This window comes from Homalodisca vitripennis, chromosome 2, assembly GCF_021130785.1.
Source record: "Homalodisca vitripennis isolate AUS2020 chromosome 2, UT_GWSS_2.1, whole genome shotgun sequence".
NCBI classification, from domain to species: Eukaryota; Metazoa; Arthropoda; class Insecta; order Hemiptera; family Cicadellidae; genus Homalodisca; species Homalodisca vitripennis.
In genome coordinates this window covers 106,495,503-106,520,192 of record NC_060208.1, presented here as the reverse complement: position 1 = coordinate 106,520,192, position 24,690 = coordinate 106,495,503, and the positions used below count along the sequence as shown (strand labels likewise).

The 24,690-nt window shown below is 34.8% G+C and overlaps 1 protein-coding gene across 1 annotated transcript; it reads right to left on the bottom strand.

Annotated features, from left to right (window-relative positions):
• Position 1: 1 nt before the first annotated feature.
• LOC124354511 (developmentally-regulated GTP-binding protein 2) lies at positions 2-24,555 on the bottom strand. The gene is made up of 7 exons (XM_046805028.1): positions 24,348-24,555; positions 11,722-11,879; positions 9,084-9,254; positions 8,715-8,858; positions 7,004-7,269; positions 6,421-6,622; positions 2-130 (listed from the first exon to the last, which is right to left on the bottom strand). The coding sequence occupies exons 1-7, from the start codon at positions 24,409-24,411 to the stop codon at positions 44-46; spliced, it is 1,092 nt and encodes a 363-aa protein (XP_046660984.1). The 5' UTR covers positions 24,412-24,555; the 3' UTR covers positions 2-43.
• Positions 24,556-24,690: the final 135 nt, after the last annotated feature.

The following is a 24,690-nucleotide window of genomic DNA, read 5'->3' as shown; positions in this document are numbered from 1 at the left end:
ATTGGAAAAATGTATATATTTATCAACAAAACAAGTGAAGAAGTCATTTTTTAATAATTTGTATAACATCTTCATCCGCCATTACGTGCTGCAAACCCACTCTTTGAGGTGAATATTTGGTACTGGTTCCCTGCAACATGTAACAATTTTAATACTACAAAAACTGCATATCATGACAGGGGAGGAAAATAGCTTAAAGCGATTAAAATTCATTATAATCTAAAAGTAATTTTAATATTTATTATTATAACACAACTAAAAATAGTTCAGTAGTTCATATATGGTTCATAGTAGTTCAATAGTTCAGTATGCGTTCTAAAGTACTACAAGAATTGAAATTGTATACCATTTTATGTAACACTTAAGAGTAATGTACCATCAAAGACTGTTGGCTTTTAAACCATTTTCCTCCCATTTTTACATAAAATCCATTGTAAAGAAAACATTCTTGTCTCATTGTTATCAATTAACTTTACGGAAATTATAATAGCCAATGGGCACCTGTGGGCTGTGGGATTTTAGCAACTAGCCATCTGAGGTTTAGTAGGCAAACAATACCATACATACAGTTTGACCGCCAGGAGAAAAGTGGCAGGAATGAAGTGGAGGATCTGCGGGGATAGGTCCATATGACACGTTGGATCGTCCGTGGGGTGAACCTGTTTGGCTAAAGCAGTTCTACTACCCTCTGCTAAATGTGAAAACAAATCAACTCGCGCCGTCTATGATAATTGTAGTGAAAACATTAAGAATTCAACAGTTGAAAAACTTTTAAGTTAAAGTATGTTTAATAAAAAATGTTCTGCACATATATTAGTTTAAAGTGATTTTAATACTTAAAATGAGACAGTCAGTATTAATGAAAAAATATTTTACTTCCATTTATATTGAATTTGCTAATTTTTATTTATTGAGTACAATAATACAATACAATAATTTATAGTAAAGTAAAAGCTTTAATTTTTTAGACAATGAAATAATAATACTGCCTTTATGAATTTCTATTTTTTTAACGATGCATGATTGAAATTAGTCTGGAAAGAGTATTGTAAATGTATGCATATATTATTTTATATATACGTATGTATGCATTTTAACTTACTTGAAGCCATCGATGTTATTATTAATCATAATTTGGTAATGGCCTGGCTAATTCATAAGTGTCGTCTATATCTGACTCTTCCGAGGATTCTTCTGTAGAGGAATCTTCATCACTGTCCACACCCAACTGTTCAATTATAGAATCAATAGTATCTTCCAGAACACAGTCTTTCTTCCAGTATTCTTCTTCAACCTTTGTTATATGTTTAACAACATCCAACGTATCCAACCCAATCTTCCTTTTAAACTGTTTTAATGGCAGTGGAGGTAAGTTTCTTCAACTGAACTGAAATTTTCGTTGGGAGGCTTATCTTCTATTCAACGATCACTCTGTACTTGTATGTTATGGTAAGAAGCATTGTCCATCACAATAACAGACTCAGGAGAAAGCAAGGCAGGAGTTTTTCTCTTACCCATTTATCAAAATTGATTTGTCCATGGTAATCTCCTGTTGATATGCCCATCTGAAATATAAGTCCGCTCCATCCAGAAACCAATCCCTAGAGCCAAGTCTGTTATCTCCTCTGTTGGTAGATAATACACCAGTTACATCATCACTTTGCCAACATTTCTGGAAAGTTAGATTAGATTATATCCAACTTTCATCCATATAAAATATTTTCCTGTTTTCAATTCTCAGTTTTTAATATCTTGCTGATACTTAACTTTTTATTTAACAATGTCTGGACATTTAATGAGTATTTTGCATCTATCACCACATTTCTTCCACTTCAAATCAATTTCATGTAAAATTTTATGCAAAGACTCTTTTTTCCAAGGAAAATTGATTTTGTCCTTCACAATAGGGAGCAGAACTATTAAGAATGGGCATTTTCCTTGTGAATATAGTAATCATTTACAATACTTCTAATTAAAAATTTTTCATAACTGTTGATTGTTTAATTCCGGTGAGCCGCACATCTCCTTTTCTTTCCTGGAGCTAACAAGAACAAATTACTGAACTTTTTATGCTGACTTCTAATTTTATAAATACTGCTTAAGGATTTACATATGTAAAAAGCAGCCCTTCCAGTAACTTTCTTTAAGGGAAACACTAAATTATTGTTTTTTGATTCCTCATTACATTTAGCTATAGCACTGGAAATACATGTGCTTCACTACGTAATGATTTTTCCTTGCAACTACTTGTAGTTTTCAACGAACAAACCACTTAAAAAATGAACACTTTACTTCAAAACTAACGACTAATGAAAGGTTTAGAAACATTGCTATAGGAAGAGTGAGAAGGTGGAGGATGGAGAAGGGGGAGGAAGACGGCCGTTCGATTTTTTGAAATACCTCCCCGCACCCCTCATAAGTTGCTATTTGTCTGCTGGCAGTCGGACTGTAACAATATCCATGTTCAATGCTATTACTTCATATGAAGTAATGTAGACACAGTTGGCAAATGGAGTGATAACAGAGCAATATCTACTGAGACAGTTTTTGTGATTGTGAGCGTACCCCCAAGTGGAAGTACTGACCTGAGAAAGGGACAGAGGTGTAAGCACGGTGGTATGAGAAAACAGACCGCTAGCACAAACCTCAAGCGAAAATGACGAGACATGGCCATCAACACAGCAAGAGAATGGACCAGAAAGGTCACCATTTCTATGTGACCATTGGTTGATTATGCACATAGTGACAAAGATGTGTACCCCTTAGTTTCTGAGTGGAAATGGTAGTTTCCATAGTTATCTTTTCATCAGGATAGAGAAAAGACAAGTCTGAGTGCTAGTATTGTCATGAAGCCAATGATACTGCAGAACATACCCTGTTTGAGTGCAGGCGATGTCAGACAGATAGGGTAGCAGCTTGTCATTGTAGAAAATATCACCAAACAAATGTTGCTTGGAATAAATAAGCAAAATGATCAAGCCAATCATGGCTAAGGGTGATCCATAGGTTTAGGTGAAAGAATCTGCAGAATATTCCTTACAGAGAACGTAGATCCAAAGACACACAGATATGTATTGTAGCCTGAGCTTGCTACTATATATTAGTCCAGTGGTGTCTCAATCTGATTATATTTGATGAATACTTTGAATCCAAACAATTTTGAATATCCAATAATTTTATTTCTGTTCCCGCTATTGTTTGCACTCTTTAATATTTTAGCTCATACTTACTTGTTTAATATTTATGACATAGTTTTATTTATTTATATTAATAGTTATTAACATACAATTATTGTTTGACGCCATTATTGTACTTTATACAGGGTGTTTGAAAAGTATGGGTACGGCTTAATATTTTAAAAACCATAAGAGATAACATCTATAAACTTTGCACAGTGTCATATGGCTATGTAAACTATTTTTCCTTGCTATTACCATGACATGCCAACCATGGGGGGACGGCCCACAGAGGAAAACATGGAAATCTTAAATTGAAGCATGGGTCGAGTGATACCTCATTTATAACACAATAAATAAAACACAATAAATACCAATATTTTTTAGTTTTATTTATTGTGTTATAAATTTATGTCATAATTTGCTAATTAATAAAAGTCAGTGAAAACACATTGGGTAGTAGAGTGAAACGCCGCCTACTGCATCAGAATACGACGATCCATAGTGCAGTCATTGAAGCGAAAATACGGTCTTACCTCCGAATTTTTTTACTGTGAACCGATTTGCATGAAATTTTGGAATTAGACTCATCTTCCCCTTAACTTCAAAAGTGAAAATGATCTGAACTCCGCCTATTATTTTTAAGGGGTGTAAACAACCCCTTAATGGGAAAATTTAAATTGAGCCATTTTATCGCTAGAAAACATGTATAATAGTAAGTGGTGAAATTGTAAAGTGCTTTCTAACACAATTACCTCATATTAAAATCATTTTCAACCCCTTGAAAATCTTACAAGCTTTGCAAACAACCCCTAAATTGAAAAAATCACAAAAAAATACTTTGGTATGACATAAAAAGATGTAAGTATAGAATAAGTAATATTTTATATTCTCTATAGTAATTATAAAATTTTTAACCCCCTTTCAACCCTTGAAAACTACCCCTTCATAAAAAATTAAAAAAAAAATTTTTGTAAAATAAAAAGGATTTAAATATTGTTCCACACTCTCAAAATGATTATCATGTTCTTAAGCTTTTCTACCCTTAAAACTACCCCTAAATTAAAACAGTAAATATATATGATTATACATTAAAAAATAATTTAATTTAGAGTAAAAAATTACCATTATTGAATAAATGATTTACAAATTATATAAAATTCACTCAAATGTGTTATATATACATATAAGAACGTTGGTATGTATTCATGCCTAAGTTTCAAAAATATGTGAGCCATATTATGTATATATGTACACATTACAATAGTTTTGGGTCTCTATTATACTGCGTACTTTCACATTGCTCCAGATATTCACACTCCGAAATTTTCAGTTACTAAGTAGAAAAAAATATGATAAGTTTTTGGACCATAACTCCTTCAATTTTCAATCATGCTATCACAATTTATAAAAAACCATTGTAAAGGTAATTAAGAGAGCTACAACATCCTTCATTGCAATATGTAGTAAAAAAAACCTTTTTCTCAAACGGTGAAGGGTTAAAGGGCTTAAGAGAGGCTGTGATTGCGCTGCCACGCGGTCTTTAAACAATCATATTTCCGTCAATTTTTGTTTGACAGAAAAAACAAAAAACCCAAATTGTTTGTCAGAAAAATACCTACATTTTTCATTCTTACACTTTTATACGTATATGTCGTCATTTTGGAGATATTATGAAAAAAGATGGTTTTCTTTTTAATTTGAATTTTGTTTAATTGTGACTTTTTTTGAAAAATATGTATCCTGAAGCACCCAAACTGATAAAATCTATCAAACTCTTCATAATAAAGTTAGTTCTAGGCGGAATACGATTAGTTTTAATTTTGGTGGAAATGGCACTTATGAAACCCATTGATTTAAAAGAAAAAACATTAGATGCTCCTCTTATTTGCAATACAGCTCACTTATTTTACGTGCAAAAAGACTTTTAATAGTGCTCATTTTAAAGCTTATTTCAAGCACTACAAAACCCTTTTTTATTAGAATGCCTAAAATGCATCTGCTCGCCGCTAGATGGCATTGACCACATCGATTAAATTTCAGACACAATAAAAAACTGCTTTGATCTTTAATATCTAGCTTAATATTGCACTTAGAATACTTTATAAAAACCCAAATTGTTTATTTATTTACCTGCTACAATTTTATTATTTATAATATTTTCAATAAAACGTATATTTTTGGAGATATTTGCAAAAAACCGATGAAAAACGTGAAAAAATGTGAATTTTAAATTGCCAATAACTTGAAAATTATTGGATTTTTCGAAAAACTGTATAGATGATTTTTTGCTTAAAATTAGGCCTTCTATCGATATCCGAGGTTATATAGAAGAAAAAACAATTCACCCCCGAGAAGGGGTGGCAACCACCCCCAGGGTGGTTGCGGAGTTCAAATCATTTTCACTTTTGAAGTTAAGGGTAAGATGGACCTAATTCCAAAATTGTATGCAATTCGGTTCACAGTAAAAAAATTCGGACCAATAATGCTTCAATGACTGCACTACCAGTCAGAAATGGCAGCGCATAATGTACTTCACAATGTGTACCTAAAACAACCCGCCATTTCTGATTGGATAAACCTTTTGAGATGCGGTTTGCGGCATTCAACTCTACTAAGTGAGCTCTTTCAAATGAGGTATCACTCGACCCATGCTTCAATTTATTTCCATGTTTTCCTCTGTGGGCCGTCCCCCCATGGTAGGCATGTCATGGTAATAGCAAGGAAAAATAGTTTACATAGCCATATGACACTGTGCAAAGTTTATAGATGTTATCTCCTATGGTTTTTTAAATATTAAGCCGTACCCATACTTTTCAAACACCCTGTATATCACACTATGTATTAATAAAGAATATTTGAATTGAAAACTTCTGATTACCAGGAGTCTCAATATTTGATAATGTGAGTGTCATCACACACCCCTACTGTGCTCCTCAGTAGTGAACAAGTTACTGGCTAAACTATGTTTTTTATCTATTGTAAATAATAACAATAAACTACGATTACCTTTAACTATTTTAGAAGATACAAGTGAATTAAATTTTATTAAACTTGATTGCCTTAGAACAAATCACTTTTTTATCACACTATTTAAATATTTGGTATTTATGACTACCAATTTAGTTTGTATTCTTTGCACCAAATAATCAACCTTGGTTTTATCTCTAGTCATCTTGCCCTTGATTGTCTTACAAAATAGGTAATGGATGACAGTAGTATGAGATGTGGAACTTGTACTCACCCACACCAAGGCATATTTGAAAGCAGCGGCCAAGGTGCGATGGATAGAGTGACAAACGTGCTCTACGGTAACACCACGACGGAGAATCAGTCCATCGTCAAAGTCAGGAGGTTGTCCAGGTTTCTTGGTGTAAACACGGATCAGGGCAAGATCCTCCCACAAACTCTCTAACAAGTAGTCCAGGTTGAGCTTCATGTTACAGCTGAAAGCATGAGATATTTTTAATAGATCATATTTTATTTTTATTTATATATCTATAAAATTAAACAGTGTAAATCAACAGTGTGAACAAATAAGGGAACTTCATACAAAACAAATATTACAACATAGATAAAGACAATAAATTTAGCTAGCACAAATTAGGATATCAATTGATAAATGAACAATTATTGTGGCAAGAAGAGAAATGAACCTGTGTGGGTTACTAGGAACTGAAGGACAAAGGAATTCTCAACATGTCTTTACTTTTATCATTTGTAAAATATTCATCTTATTTCTAATGTTTACACAAAAATGGCTATCCTCAGTAATTTGAGATATCTTTTATATTTTGTACACTTAATATAAACAATACTAACATTACCTAACAACAACACTGTGAGGCTGCCTTGCAATTCTGTCGACCTCCTCCATTGATATCTGATCTATCTTGTTATACACATAAAGGCAAGGCAGGTAGACACGGTTGGCAGATATCACGTCTATTAGCTCATCAGCAGCTACATCTTCTCGGAACAGCACCTCTGCGTTGAAGATCTTGTATTCGTGGAGGATCATCTGCACTAGCTTCTCATCTATCTTGGTCAGTGGACATGTGGAGTTAAATGCGATACCTCCACCTTTCTTTACCTGCAACGGTAAAAAAAGTTTCATTGAAAGTAAATGTAAACAATTGAGGTAGAATTCGATCTCTTATGCATCTTACAAAGGCATCTTCAATAACCAATCAATAATTTCTTTAATGCTACATGAAGTAATTAACATCAGCAGAGTTCAAATATCACTGTGCGTGGTTCGCACATGTATCATGTTATTTCCTCTCTGTTTTGTCATGATCTTGTACTGGTTCACGAATATCTGTTGTGTTTTTGACATAAAATATTGATTTTTTAACTTTGACTTCGGTAAGTTTATTGTTGTCATGTATTATATATTTACTTTTTCCATGCTCAAACTCATATTTTAGTACTTGACACCTGAAGAATCAAATCTACCAGTCCTCAAAATGTTGTGTTTCTCTTATTGTAACATACAATTATGCAAAATTGTCCATAATCCTGAACAACTTAATTATTGAACAATTAGTACACAAGAAATAAGTTTTATACGAGAAAATGTTTTCTTAATACAGCCAAACAGTTTGAATGCCAAGCAGTTGTAATAAGTTATTATAAAATGCTAATAGAACTGACTAAATACAATCAGGCTGGTATTAATGCCAGGTCATTAAAGCATCATGAGAAGTGAGATAAATTTACTGCCAAGAGAAAAAGAGTCAGTTTTTTTATTTCTAATTAAGAGTCCTATTATTTTCTTGTCCTCTTTGCTGATTATCTTGAACAACTACTTTTGACCTCATGGCTGCCCATAAATCTATAGAATGTTTTAGGGAGGCCTTTGTGACTCTAGGGTTCCATATGCAACCCCAGAAGCATCCTGGCTGGTTGACAAACACTGGGTCCAGTAAAACGATGTTGTTAACAGTGCTGGCAGCTCTGAAGTTATTCAGGTAATAAACATCCATTCTCAACCATGGCTCCTCTCCAACTCTTCCAGATGGGTTGGGCAACCTCATGAGGCTGCTATCCATTGGAGTTGGTCCATGAGACAGGTGGATTGGTCTTTGAGAATGAAGATTTGATCAGTAAGTTTAGCCTAAAGTATATTTTATTATTACATGAGCTAGCTATTGATAATTTTATCATCTAAGTGTTGTGAATGTAGAGAGTACATTTTATGAGACAAGAAATAATTATCTCTGTACTGTAAAGCAATTACAATCATACAAATATTTATAAAGAGAATTTTGTGAGACTAGAAAATGGGTTATTTGACAGAGCATTATAATCTCAAATCCTTCAAAGAGGATATGAAGAATGCTGATCGGTCTGCATTCCTAGCTATCAGTTCAACTTATTTACAAGAATCTGAAAGTATGTTATTTAGTATAATATGTTCGTTACAACTAACTCAGTAAACAAATTAATGAACTCAAATAATGCTTACAGAGATTTGACTGCAGTCGATGTATCTAGCAGTGAGTGTATTAAACACCAATAACAAATGGTTCTCACCTTGAAATAGATGTTAGGCTTGGATTTGTTCAGTCTGATACCGACACTCTCCAGTTCCTTCTCCAACAGAGATCTTTGCACATCCTGCTTGGTAGCATCCAGCATCATCAGGACCAGATCTGCCGTCCGTGCCACAGCAATTACCTGCAGACCACAGTTACCAAATAACCAATTAAAATTCAATAAAAACTTAAAAATTCTAACTTTCAATTAATTTGTAATACTGAATTTCGAGCCAGAAAGAGCTATTGTATTGTTAATAATAAAATCAATGCATAGAGTGAGGAGTTGGTGGTGGTAGAAAGGGACAAGAGCAGCTAGGGGACTGAGGAGTCAGTGTAAGGCACGTTTAGCTCCAGAATGTATTACCTGGCGACCTCTGCCCTTGCCCTGGGAAGCACCTTCTATGATCCCTGGAAGATCTAAGAGCTGAATGTTTGCTCCCTTGTACTCAATTACTCCGGGAATGCACGTTAGAGTTGTGAACTCATAGCTAGCAGCTTCTGACTCTGTGTGCGTTAGCGTACTCAATAAAGTTGACTGGAACACACCACAAATGAGTGAAAAAGTTGTCAAACATTATTTATTAATTCTGTGCTTATCCTAAAAAATTCTAAAAATATAAATATGCTCAAAATCAAAACGAGCATTAAAAAAAATATTTTTCATGAACATTGAATGAAAAGACTTGTGAAGCTGCATAAAAATAATACTTTTTCTTTATACAGTTTTTTTATGTCTTGTAGATGGATTCATGTAGGCTGTTAGATGTCAGGTCTATGTACAGAGTAGAATAGTGTTTGGACTCAACTTGGGTGATAAAATTTTCAGAGGCACAAGTATGGTATTCTTTTATTTGACACTGGATACAGTCATTTTTACAGTTCCGTCAATAAACTTTTAAAAATTCACAAAAAATAAATGTTGAACAAAAAACATATTACTATTTAACCCTTTAACGCGTTATTTTTTTTTTTCATGGTCATACTCCCTCCTGCGTTGATTTTTCTGGCGGTTTTTTAGAGATTTTGTGTTTTATAAATAATATAAGCAAATTACCCAAGTTTATAATTATTTTATTATACTTCTATGTTGTTAGTGTTTAAAATTAGCCAAATTAAACAAAATTAACCTACTTTAGGTTAATTTCCCTAAAAGCTAGCTAACCTACAAACCATCCCCAACTCATGTTCATAAAACACAACAAATTGTTCCTGTCAAAACGGGATTTCCTTCTTCAAAACAATATAGTTAGCTTGCAAAACTAATAATAATAACTAAACAAAGGAACGTAAAACACACAAAAATATGTCAGTTGAACATAACCATCACACTAACAATGACTGTAAACAACAACAAACGTAAGCTGACAAACGATCGGCTGCACGGCAATGACGTCGTCTTGAATGCAGCTGATTTCTCAGATATTTTTTCTAAAGATCGATTTTTCGAGATATCGACTCAATTAATCGAAAGTTTGAATCTTCTCCTTTCGATTGGTATACATTTTTCATTGAAAACATTCGATAGTCGTCTGTTACAGCTACAAAAATAACCGAACACTCCATGACGTACTCAGTACGGCAAAACGCGATCTCAAGTGAAAGTGTCATGACGTACCTAGTACGGCAAAACGCGTTGAAGGGTTAATCAGTATGAATTAAATAATATTTTATTGTAACAAATATTGTCACCTGACTAAAAGTTTTTGCCACAGAAGAAAACAAAACATAATTTTTTGCAGTTTAGAGCAAATCGTTCCAATTTAGTAACAGTTAGTATAAAACTTCAAATGTATGAAATGCTCACAGTTTCATTAGGAGCAAAATTTATCTAACGATATAAAAATTATACACAAAGAACTAAAACTATGTACAACTGTTCTACTGGCATGTATCCGTAGCTCGAACCACTTTCAGGAGGTTTTCTCTCACAAAATATCTCTAATGTCACTTTAATAACAAGCATCGGCCATAATAAATAATAACTATTATTAAAACCCCTATAAACAATGACTAACTACAATAAACTACCACCACACCAGAACACTGTCATCTGCAATGCTGGCTGAGAAGCAGCAGTGAAATAGAGTAGCCAGCTTGCTAAGTGACGAGTGATAGTCCAATAATAGTGCTCTATGTATTCGGTTGTCATAGTCATTGTAGCCAATGAGTCAAAGAACCGATTCATGTATATTTCAAAGAAATAACACATTTGGTCGCTGAGCGACTTCATCGGTAAAGTGACACGTAAATCAGTAGTAATATACAACACATATCAGTTCCAGGGTTCACAGACTGCTTAGGTGACAGGGTCCTTTAACTGATTTATAGGCTCACACATATCATTTAGTCTTACACTTCTTGTTTCCACATAGGTCACTGTTTTTCCGCCACTGTAGAAATGACATATTACAATATCAAAGAAGCCAACCAGTTTAGAGTACCTTAAGTAAAAAAGTTTACAGCTTTGTTCTTACAGGTAGGTTTTTGTAACACTAAATAGTATTTTCAATTCATTAGTTGTTTAAAATTCATCACTGGCACAATCTAAAAGTTAGATAATAACTTTGTCTTTGCTGTCTCCATTACACTAATGATCAAGCAATTTCTAAATTTTAAATGTAAACAAATGTTTCAGCCTTTTTGATTTAACACTTCAGCTGAAAGTGTCAACAGCTGTTTGGTTTCAGTTAAATTTAGATTATAACTCATAAAATTCTAACTTTTTCCCAATTCGGAAATATTTTAAGAAACTTTTCCCAGCTTTCTTTTCATACAAACCTTTCTCGGATTTTACACAAAGAATTAGCCAAATGGGTCCAGCCGTTCTCAACATTAGCGCTTTGCAGCATATTTAGCGATTCATTTTTATTCATAAAATGTGAAATAAACACGAAAATTGAAATGCATTTTCTGTAGGAGACACAACTTGTGTACACAAGAGCATGGGACTCAATAGGTTAATGTCAGTCTTTAAAAGAATAATAGGAGTAATTTCTACCTACCTTTCCAACAGAAGGGAACCCGATGAGGGCAACCCTTGCATCTCCAGACTTCAAGACATCAAAACCTTCACCTTTCTCTGATTTCTTCGAGGGTTCCAATAGCTGAGCTCGGTACTTTGCTAGTTTTGCTTTCAGAACCCCCAGATGGTATTCAGTGGCTGGAAATAAAAGCAGATTTAAAATTAAATGAGATTGATCAAAATAATAGCTACACATTTTTGTAACACAATTCAATATTTTAATATATGTTTTATTGAAAAATGCAATGTACAGTATTGTAAATGCATTTGATTCATCATGACATTGACATTTTACATGTTGTTTATAACTGTTGTAAATAAATAGTCAGAGGATTAATAATCAAGTTAATGTTTATTAATTAGCAAATATATACATTAAGCACACCGACAATGTAACACGTGGAAGACGTACGGAAAAGAATAATAATATTTATCTATAACAGCTGTTGTAAAAGTTGGCGCATGCGCACGTTGATTTCTTTGCTGTCGTAGTGTGTGTCTGTGTGAACCACCAATACACGCGGGTATTGTCAATTATTTATAACACCCCTCCTCAATATCTGCGTGGATCGGTTACTTCAGACCCAAGGTCCCACAATGTTGCCAGTGTTTGATTGATGGTAGTGATTTCGTGAAAATATCGGCTACCATTTCGTCCGTCGGTATATGTTCCACCTTGATCTGTCCTTCTTGCACTTTCTCTCGGATGAAGTGATGACGAATGTCTATATGTTTTGTCCGGGGGTGAAACATAGCATTTTCTGACATCATTTTGGCACTCTGATTGTCGCAAAGAATTGTGCCGTCGATTGACTCCGTTGCTCCCAATTCAACCAGTAGACGATTCAGGAATATTGATTCCTTTGCAGCCTCGCCCAGAGCCATGTATTCGGCTTCGGCAGTTGATTGTGCCACTGTTTTTTGTTTTCTGGCTTGCCAGCTTATGGCTGCGCCGCCCAACAAGAAGGTGTATCCTGTGTATGACCTTCTGTCCAGTGTACATGCACCCCAATTCGCATCAGCGTAGCCTGTCAATTTTCGGATATTTCCATCAAAATGCAGGGAATGATTGGCTGTCCCTTTGAGGTATCTCAAAACCTTTTTAGCCGAACCCCAGTGATGATCGGATGATTTGTCGTTGAATTGTGCGAGCACACTCACGGTGTATGCTATATCCGGCCTCGTACATACCGCCAAGTACATCAATGAGCCTACCAGCTCTTTGTACGGATGATTATTTGAAGATTTTCCTTGGTCTTCTGCTGTTCCCTCGATTTTTGTACTTGGACTCGCTGGTATTTCCACCGGGTTACAGGAATCCATTCCAAATTTCTTCAAAATTTCCAGAACGTATCCTCTTTGTCCCATTTTGATCCCGTTTTGTTGATCAATTTCGATGCCTAAGAAATATTTGGCTTCTCCAAGGTCTTTGATGCCTATTTCTTTATTTATTTCATGTTTTACGTGATCCAGCAGCGCCTCATTGTCCGCAAATACCAACATATCATCTATCCAGACAGCAATTACGATGATATTATTTTCGTGCTTTGCAGTGAATAAACACGGGTCTGATACCGTCGGTTGCAATCCAATTTTTCTTAAAATTTTGGTTAAATGGTCGTACCACATTTTCCCTGATTGCTTTAACCCGTAGATAGCCTTCTTCAAAATGCATACTTGGTTCTTTTTCTTCAATGCTTTCTGCATCTCCATAGCTGCTTTGTATGTCTTCGAATCACGTCTTTCAGTTTGTACGATGTCATTCACGGCCTCAGTTAGCCCCTCAGGCAGTTCCATGTACAGCTCTTCCTTGAGCTCACTGTTCAAATATGCCGTCTTGACATCCCAATGCTGAACTTTGGTATTAAACCCTGCTGCTAATGCCATCGCAGTTCTAATCGACTCGAATCTAGCCACCGGAGCAAATGTATCGTCGTAATCAAATCCTGGTCGTTGAGTAAACCCTCGTGCGACGATGTGCGCCTTTCTGCGCTCGATTGTACCGTCTGGATTTAATTTATTCTTGAGTACAGTTCGTGTACCGATGACGTTCTTGTTTTCCGGTCTTGGCACTACTTTCCAAGTCCCATATTCGAGATGTGACTTCACCTCGTCCATGATAGCACGCTTCCACAGCTCAGCGTCATCTCCAGTTAATGCTTTATCTGTTTGCACGTCGGCATTGAACACTAACTCCTCGAAGATGTGTCTATCTTCGTTGTTATATTCATCAGAATCGCAGGAGTCTTTTTGCTCGCGGTGTCTCTTTCCAACTTGCACAAAGGATGATTCTAACGGCCTTTTCAAAACACGACCTTGCTCGTCGTCAATGAATACGTCGTTGTCACCAGTATTCATATCTTTTCCGCGGCCTGATCCAATGCTAGAGACACTTTCGGGTCTACGATACTTTCGTGGACGGCCTCGGCTGCCGGTCCGTATCTTAGGCGGTCTGCCGACTCTTTTTCCTTTGACGATGAAGATCTCCCCGTTTTCCTGCTCGTTGACGATTTCTTTTTCTTCTTCTTCTTCGAATTCAAGTGGGTCCAATTCTACCTTCGCGTAGATTATCTCTGGCTGGTCCTGAATTTTCGATTGTTGATTCTCAAAATTTTTATTTTTTATCGACTCTTCCAGTGGATCAACGTTGGCTCTCGATGACCCCATATTCTCGTCAAAACGTACATCTCGGGTCACGACCGTTTTTCCAGTATCCAGCCGCACTCTGTACGCTTTTGATTCCAGGTCGTATCCTATGAATCTACCTGCAGCAGCTCTCGGGTCCATTTTTCCAAGTCCGACTGTTTTATCTAACACGTACGCTCTCGAACCAAATATACGCATGTGTTTGAGGTCCGGCAACTTGCCATGCCAAATCTCGTACGGGGTTTTTCCACCGATACATGTACTTGGACAGCGATTCCTGATATAATTCGCCGTCGCAATGGCTTCAGCCCAAAATGATTCTGGCATCCCGGTCTCGATCAGCATGCATCTGGCTGTATCCAGTAGCGTTCAGTTCTTCCTCTCCGCTACACCGTTCTGCTCAGGTGTGTATGGCGCTGACAGTCTTCTCTGGATCCCCTCCTGCTTCAGATACTCGTCGAAATCTCCATTTCGGTATTCCCGACCGTTGTCCGACTGTAAAAATTTAATTTTTCGGCCAGTAAATGTCTCAACAAAATTTTTATATTCTTTGAACTTACCGAGTACTTCGGATTTCTTCTTCAAGAAATACACCTCGCACCACGTACTGTAGTCATCGGCAAACGTCACCATGTACTTCGATCCGCCATTGGAATTTGCCCTCATTGGCCCGCAAACGTCGGTATGTACAATTTCCAGTGGCACTCTACTCCTGTCAACCCTTTCTGTGAACGGTCTGGCAGCCTGCTTACCGCGACAGCAAACGTCGCATACTGTTGCTTTGCCCTTGAACGACAAATTTATCCCGGTTGCCAGCTGCTCATCAAATAATTTATTGACTGCATCCATGTGTATATGCCCAAGTCTCCTGTGCCAAATTTTCGGTGAAATTTTTGCCCCTCTCCTAAAAGGTTTTTGACTTGACGTGTCCTCAGAATTTGCTTGCGCTCGCGTAACCACCTGCGCATGTTCAGTATTTTCTTCTCTTACAAAGTACAGGTCTCCCACTCTATCGGCGATAATCACGGTTTTGCCATCTGTATTACGTACCTCAGCTAATTTGTCATTGAAGATTACTGTATTACCTTTGTCAGTAATCTTCGATACCGACATCAGATTAGTTCTTAATTCCGGTACATACAGTGTGCCATGCAAGTTCGCGGTTGAAATAACTCCACCACTTACATTTATCTTGGCTACGCCCTTTATATTTGCATTTGTCGATGCTTCTGTTGCTAACTTGAGCACCGAATCGCACGTCACCGTATCTTCAAGAATATCCTCGTCGCCGCACATGTGAGTTGTGCATCCACTATCCAAACACCACTTGGATTGGCTACGACCTTGAACATTGTTGACCTCTTCTCGGTTCAGTTCCGAGATGTAAAAATCCTGTGCTACCCTAGCACTTCCTTGTGTTGATCTTCCATCCTCCTTTTCGGGACAATTTTTGGTAAAATGGCCAACCTTGCCGCATTTGAAGCATTTTCCCTTGAAATTACCTTTTTCGCCGCCGCTGCTACGTCTACCAAAATTACGTGTTCTGGATCTGGCCATGAATGCTTTGTCTTCGGCGTCTTGTGAATCGCCTACCCTGGCCAAACATTCATTTAAGATTTTTATCTTGAGCTCTTCCGGCTTTGGCAATTGATCACGACTCTCGATTACGCATCTAAAATTCTCAAAACTTGGTGGCAAACCGTGCAGTATCATAGTAGTTAACAGATCTTCATGAATCTCGATATCCATTTCCGCCAATTTGTCAACTACGTCGAAGAAGTTGTCCAGGTACTGGTGTATACTTTCCCCCTCCTTCACCTTGTGCACGAACAGCGACTTCAAAACGTGGCTTTCCTTGCCGGCCCTTTTGATGCGTAGATCGTTTCAAGTTTCAGCCACAGCTCACGAGTTGTCTTACAATTTTTAATATTTTTCAACTCTGATGGCGCCATCGCCAAAATGATGCTTGCCTGAGCTGATTGATCTCCATCTTCCCACTTGACTACAGCGCTTCCATTTTCAACACTTTCTGCCGGTTTCTGGAGACTTCCATCGGCATACGGCCATAATTTCTTCTGAATCAGCAATGCCCGAATCTGAATTTTCCATGTGTCGTAATTGTCCTTCGACAGTGCTTGTATATTGCTACTTGTACCAGCCATCCCTTTTAGGTTATACAAACCACTTTTTAACACAACGTGATACACACACTTAATTTCACTTTTACTGACTTTTATTAACTTTTAATGCCCAACGCTATCACACAAACGTTACTGGGCCCATAACCTGTTGTAAATAAATAGTCAGAGGATTAATAATCAAGTTAATGTTTATTAATTAGCAAATATATACATTAAGCACACCGACAATGTAACACGTGGAAGACGTACGGAAAAGAATGATAATATTTATCTATAACAGCTGTTGTAAAAGTTGGCGCATGCGCACGTTGATTTCTTTGCTGTCGTAGTGTGTGTCTGTGTGAACCACCAATACACGCGGGTATTGTCAATTATTTATAACAATAACAATGTACTGATCACAATCTGTTAGCAATTATCTGCCATACCTTACAATTTATGACTGCTACAGGGTTAGGTCAAGGTCAGATGAAGTATGTAACTAAGAAGTTTGGGTGAAGGAGTGGGAGTTTAGTGCACCTCCTACCTTTCAGAAATATACCAACTCCCAACAATTACTACCTACCAAAGATTTGTTTTCTTACCCCCATGAAAGTATCAACTTGAAATATTAGCAAATATTTGAAATGGTTATTCACATCCAATACATCAAGTCAGGATGGCTGTATAGTCTAAGACAATACTATCAGACACAGGAGTTAGCCTTGAAGTCACAGGTCCTTGAAGGCACATGGCAATAGAGATTTTGTGGTATGTTATATACTTTCTATCACGTTTGTATTCAGAACTTTCATATTCTCCTACATAATACACTAAATGTATTCTTTGAAACTATATAAATATGCATTGTAATGACTATATCAGATTTTTTATTTCCTCTAAATTAGTGCAATTTAATAGCATAGTTCACTCCCCATCTTTTTATTTTCTACAAATTTATAAACTTACAGAAAAATAAATACAATTTTTTTACTAAAAGTTTATTTTGGCGTAGTAAAATTTTTCATTTATTTCTGAACACAATATTATATACAACATGGTTTATGACTACTACAAGGAGAGTCTTCTAGCAGGTAAAGCAAATGCAGCCTGATTAAAACGATATAATGTATAACACAACAAAATATTATTACTACCCTGTTTTTATTGCATTGTAGATGCACATAAAGGGGAATTATTAAGTATCTAAACTACTTTGACATTGTTAAGTAATATCCAAAAATTGTTTTGTAAAACTTCCTTACACCACAAAAGGGTAACATGTCCCTGTAGTGTGTTAGATAGGATGTACTCAGAATTTTACAATTACTCTATCAGGCACTAGTATGCACCCAAACAGGTACATGCTGTGCTCTCATACCTGACGACATAAATTTTCACTAATATGAATATTACTCTAGTTTTTACAAAAATGTAATTTTTTTCTGTGTTATAAAATTTTAGAATATGCTAAGAGTAGAAACCTAATCTGCTGTTTTAATTATATATATACTAGTACAAATTAAAATACCTGTTAATAACTCACAGTAGCCTATATGTGAAATATCTTCCTATGTCTATATATTCATTGATGATACATTAACTCAATTACATATAGATCAAATTTTTTTTGGTTTACGTCTTAAGTTGAAATAACTGTCTATTTCAAGATGAGTCATATTTTTATATTCTTGTTCTCTGTGTACTCCTGTAAGAGGTGTAGGTACTGTCTGCTTACCACAAGACGCCCCCAGTGTCAGAAGAAAGTACAACCATGCTTTTATTTTGAAGGCATTAAAGTCAATGCTCTTTAAAAATACTTTTTAACTAGTAAAACATTAAAAAGTTTTTTTATTGATAAAGTTATGTATACCACACATTTTCAGAAATTTACAAGTCTTGAAGTAATACAGTTTATTGTAAATATTTAAAATATAATATAAAAACTAACTATAATTTTTTTATTAATCCCAGTTTTAGATTTTGACTTTGATAAATATAAATAATGTTTTGACACAACCTTGGCTGATAATTACTGTTTATTATTATAATTTATATCAGTAGCCTAATTGTATAACATTTTGTTGTTGAATGTCTAAGGATTTCTTAAATTTAATGAGATATTATCATTTAATACAGTTTTCAAAAACTGATACAAAAAGTTAATAGGTCAACTATTAAAACGTTTGACTATTGGTGACTTTTACCTGTGGCTTGATATTATTTTCATGTGGCCAACCCTGTGTAGGATGACTAATTCAATCTACTGTTTGTTTATCTCAGTTCAATCAGGCACTCAGTTTGAGATATGCCTCTGTGTTGCCAGTGTTGTGCTCAGCTATTGTTCTTTTTTTCATTTCTGCTTTTGTGTGTTTTGTGCTTCATCTGCAAATTGTGTAACTGAGTTGTTGTGGAGGATAGAAGTGTTAAACAATTTGGTTCAACAATAAAAACCACTAGTTGAAGAACTGATATCGAAAATAAGTTATATAAATATTTGAGACAGATCAAACAGCTTAAGGGGAAATGGTAAAAAGATATTCCATGTTGACGAAACATGGGTTTTCAGAAATGTTGGCAAAGCCCAGAAGTAGATGGTTTGTTGTAAGACATGAACCCTAAAAACAGATTAATTTTTGTTGATATAACATTTTTTGAAAAAATGAATAAAAGACCATTTTATTTATACCAAACATGCCTGTGCAATCATTCATTTTCAAGGACTATGCTCCATACCATGAAGAGCAGTATGACAGTCCCTACCAAGCACAAAAAACTATGCTTAAATGGCTTTTGTGGTATGTACAGCATTTTAAAGAAAAACATGTACGTAAAGCAACACTTCAGAGAAGCAATTCAGAGAATTAAGGCAACAAAAAAGCTGATTCGTTGCTGAAAGAACATAGCCACTTTCTTTTAACTTCTCCTATACATGTGTGATTTTAATGACATGAATATTTATAGGGAAAAGTTACACAATACTTAAGAACCAAAAATACGACAGGAAATGTGCCACTTGGTCCCTTGAATGAATCGGTACTGGAAGCTCTGAATTCCGTTACACCAATGATTTGGACAAAGTAAAATGATCATGTGCAACAGATTGAAGTAGAATACTGGACCAGAGATGCCATAATCGAAGACGCCATTGATGAGATTAATATACATCTGATACAGAATAGTGAAGATAAATCGTCGTCTGCTGGCAGTTCATCAGGTGTAAAGTAAACCAGTCATCCTGAGATAACCAGTGACATGACAGAAGATGATAACGACTTAGCTCAGACGCTATTCAGTTCATTTTATTTACTTATATTTTTAATGTTCAACATATTTTTACTCCATTTAACAATCTATAGAATAAAAACACGATCAAAATACATAAAAGTCAAACTGGTTGCATTTTACCCTCATTGTAAAAAATAGTATATTTTGTTCTATGTCTTTCTCAAAAAACAAAATCAGTGCATAAATACACATTGACCACTAAATAATTAACAGCGAAAAACATGTTAACAGAAATTATTGAATTATAAATTTACAACGAAAGTAGCAGACACCAATGCCAATGGTCCAGTAAACGGTTACTGCAAAATTTGGATGGCTGATCGCTGATTGATCTTGTCTTTGCAAGCAGTCAGCCTGCCCGGCCGTTGGTGGTTATTCGGAAGTCAGCTTTAAGCCGTTGGTTCTCAGGTTAACAGTTAGAGAGTGCTTCGTAGCCCTAACTTCGCCTGATAAAATAAGCTATCTTTACTTCACTTTACATACTGAGTACGTTATTTATCTATCATATATGCCTTATGCACTGCTGCACTGTCTAATCTTAAAGTAGTGCAACTCCTTAATACTTCGTCACGGGTCATCTCGTCACATGCAGACTACTGTTTGACTACGTTTCTTTACTGAACAAGCTGTACTAGTGGCCATCTTGAATTTAACCTCATAACAATGTTAAACCACAAATACTATATGCCCATACTTCCTTATTTATAACTTTATTGTTATATTAAAGATATTATTTATAATACATAACAATTAATTTATAACTATTTTAATATTCTTATTTATTTTGAAAAGAAACATCCATAATTCCAAAGCTACTAAAGAGTTTAAAAGTGTTTGAAGTTTAACATTGTTCTTTAGAGTAAAATACAAGATTTATCTGATAGTAGTAAGGAAAAATCTAATTCTGTATTATCCCTCCTCACGCTCTACCCATGATATTTTATTGGGATAATACATAAGTAGATAAGTACATAAGAAGATCAAGAATATTTATTCTTCTTATTACTGTTAAATCAAACTTACTAAGTGTAAAATCTTATATTTCCTAGAATTTGCATTCAGTTTTACATAAATATATTTTGGTTCCATTCGAATAAATGGAACTGTAAAAGGCTCTATATACATATAAAATGTACTCAACTAAACTAATATGTATCTAAACTGCAATAAGAATGAAAACAAGTCTTCACTTAAACAGCTACAAGAGCCACAAAATAGCCTGTCATGTATGTCTGTCAAGCACAGAATTGTTTGAGAGTTGGAGGGTATTTAGGAACTTGTCAGTTTTTAGCAACATGTTAATAAAATATGGGAGTGGCTATGACTAATGTATTGTATAATCATGGCTATTGATAACGGCTTAACCATATGTACTAATTCAAAGACGCCTTTGTACATATGACGAAATGCCATTCGAACTCGAAGAATGCCTGTATTCCATAATAATAAATGCCATTTGTAATCCATTCACTATAATATTCACTCATTCTATTCAAATGGGCTGGACTAATCCTTTTTACTATAAAATACGAACACAAAGTAAAGTATCAGTTTATAATTTTTTTCTGTAGGCATATACAGTACCGTACATATATCTTTACATCTGATTTTGTATGAATACAACTATTCACTCAAGCAATTAGCTTACTGATAGTATATGTATTTATTTGAGTTACAATAGATATGCATTTTCATCTGCTGGTGGGGCAGTTGACTTATGGAGTAGGCTAATCCCCTAAAAAGCCTTATTCTGCCCGTTTTCGTGAGCAAGTATCTTATCAAACAGAAAAAGGGGAAGTCAATACAGTAGAAGGTTGCTTGTACAGATAAAGTACAGACAGGACTTAAACCTACATTATCTCTAAATTAGATCAAAAGTCTGACATCGTAGACAAAGGAACTCATTGGTTTTTTTAAATTTTAGGTGGGCAAATCCCCCTCATGTGCAATTTTCTCTTTTCATGTGAAGGGAAGGTTTTCTATTTTGGGGAACAGTTTACTAGTAAGTTATCCTTTTAAAACAATGTATTTATCTATATAAGACATGAATTATAAGAACAAAGATATTAAGTTGACAACTGTACTTTGATCTGTCAGAGAGATTAAATTTCAATCTGGAGTCTTAGGATGAATTGAAACTTTACTCAGAAATGGCAAATAAATAAAATTAAGAATCGATGAGATCAGATAATGGTGTCTTGCTTTGTGTTGATCTTCTCTAAAAATCTGTATTAAAACAAAAATTTAACAAAATAGTGATAAAAGAATATTAATTTAGGTTATCAAATAAACTGGTATTTATTCAATTTTTGAACACCTTATCGTATATGATTAGAACCACTCAGAACTTTTCTTATTGTATAAGTTACAATGTAGAAAATTCAAATAAACTGGTATTTATTCAATTTTTGAACACCTTATCGTATATGATTAGAACCACTCAGAACTTTTCTTATTGTGTAAGTTACAATGTAGAAAATTTAACAACATTGAGGAAGGGGGGGCATGAAATAGGGAATTTACACAGATTGGCTGCAGTATAATAAGCGGCCACAATGACAATCGAATCTTGCATTCATGATTATCTAAAACTACTGAAACCAAGGTGTCAAACAAAATTACATTTTAGGTATTTCAAGTTTGGCTGTTTTTTTATCTTAACAAGTAATATCAATTGGTTTCATCATTTAACGATGAATCAAAAACTATCTAGGCTAAATATATTTATAAAATGTAACAAACAATACAGTATAACATTTAGTTACCTTTCACTATTTTGAAGAATAAACTTGTCCAACATCTTGTGACACATAAAACACATGTACATTGCCATTGTACCTGTGGCCATTGCTCAAAAGCCACAAACATGATTTTACTTTGAATTAATTTGGAACAATAATTTCAAAACGATTTACGTTACAAACTTTTAAAATTGTATTATAGTGACACCAAAGTTTTGTTTGTAAAAGAAATATAGGTATTTAAGATCAGAAAATAAAATACATTAGTTATATTTTTATAACCTTAGAAAACAAACCTCTTTACAAAATGATAGACAAATGATCTGAAATGGTATTTCTGCATGTAATGTTGACATCAAAACTACATTTATCTATTAGTCATAGTTGGTTTAGTTGCAACTAAAATGGTACATGATTGTACCCATTCAACCAAATTTATAGTGATAAAAGTCTTCTCAAGTGCATTGCAACGAAATGTACACTATTAGATTTCCACTTTTTAAGTTAATTCCAGTTTTCATCTCCTTGCTACTACAAACTGGACACTTTGGATTTAAAGGAACAAAAATGTTGCAAGCATTCATGGCATTACTCATCACATTGTTCTCGTTGAAGTCATTACTCTAAGCACAAATGATTTCCCTAAATTTGATTATTTGAACTAACTTAATTTTAAGCATAGTAATTCTGTATAATAAAAACAGCTGTAATTATTAATATCCATAGGTCAAATGTTTTGGAATTTCATAGTTTAAATAGCTAATCGATAGTTGATTCGATGGGTAGGGTACGATAAGCGAACCCAGTTTTTTATATCGAAAAATGTAATCATCGATATAAAAGTATCTATAGTCCTCAATAACAATCATATGTTTTAAATTTAAATATGGATTTAATATTTACAGTGATGAAACAAATAACTATTATAAGCAAAATTAGGAAAACTGAAGACGACCATATTTGCTCCTCTCACAGTTACAGTTGTTTCTTTCCCACAAATTTCACATAATGGATTTTTAGGTACGAGTCCTACATGTTGAAGCCACGTAAAACATGTCTTATCATCTTTCAAAGCAACGTCGTGTAGTTTTCTAAAATTGACTGCCATTTTTAATAATCAAATGTTACTTAGGCCTATATGTAAATTTGAAATATTACCTTACGCGTATTATTTGAAAGTGTTTACAGCTGTTGATATAGATTATTTAAGTTATTTGTTAGAAATAATTAATCATTATCGATTGATTATATCGGTGGTTATGATTAAGTAATATTGTTTGCCAATTTCGATATAAAAAACCGGGTCCGCTTATCGTAAGCTACCCGATTCGATTGTTATGGTAGCCTCTTAATACACTGCAGCCCAGAAATACGCTCTCAGGTAGGCCCTATACAAAACTATTCAGTAGGGGGTGGTATTAACAGTATAGTTTTAAGTTAATACCCCGTTATTACCTCCTCCAACATTTTTATCCTCCATCCAGGTATCCCCTACCTGTTACACACATCACTGAAGACAGGTATTATATCATACCAAAGTTATTATTAATTTTATGGTACTTTTAATATTTTTTATTGTTAAACCTTGGGGTAGTAATGACAGTTAACAATTCAGGAATATTTTAAAAGTGGTTGTAGATCGGCCTGGTACCTGTTCCAAAACCTAATATTTAACAAAAAAACAATACACTTATAATTCAACAATGATCAGTTCAGCATCATATAATATGATGAAATTTAGTACAAAGTAGGGGTATTAAAATTAAAATTTGTTAACTTTATAGGTTAACACACCGTACTATAAGTTTTACCTTTATTTTTTTGAGTTCTAGCGATTTCTTTTTCAATTTCAGAAATTTTTTCTAATATACCCATTTTGATTTATTCCTTTTGAAATAATTGAGATATTAGGTAATATTACAGTATAACTTAAATTACTAATTCACGTTGCACTATCAATATCATCACTCCCAGTACTCCCTCACGCCACAGCCACAGCCACACCATAGTCTAGTCTACAATCACGAGCTCCTCCCGTTTGTCTTCAATGGGGTGATCGTGACAGGCGGAGAGAAAGAGTGGGGGCAGAGCCGAGCAGTACCGATAAATCCCGAACATTCCTGACAAACCCTGTACATGCGGCTGATAGCGACC

Coding starts and splice junctions, on each gene's coding strand:
- LOC124354511 (XM_046805028.1), bottom strand. CDS start 24,411: ATGGGTATATTAGAAAAAATTTCTGAAATTGAAAAAGAAATCGCTAGA. Junction 8,859..9,083: donor GCAAGGGCAGAGGTCGCCAG/GTAATACATTCT, acceptor TGTGGTCTGCAG/GTAATTGCTGTGGCACGGAC. Junction 131..6,420: donor TCAAATATGCCTTGGTGTGG/GTGAGTACAAGT, acceptor TACATGTTGCAG/GGAACCAGTACCAAATATTC.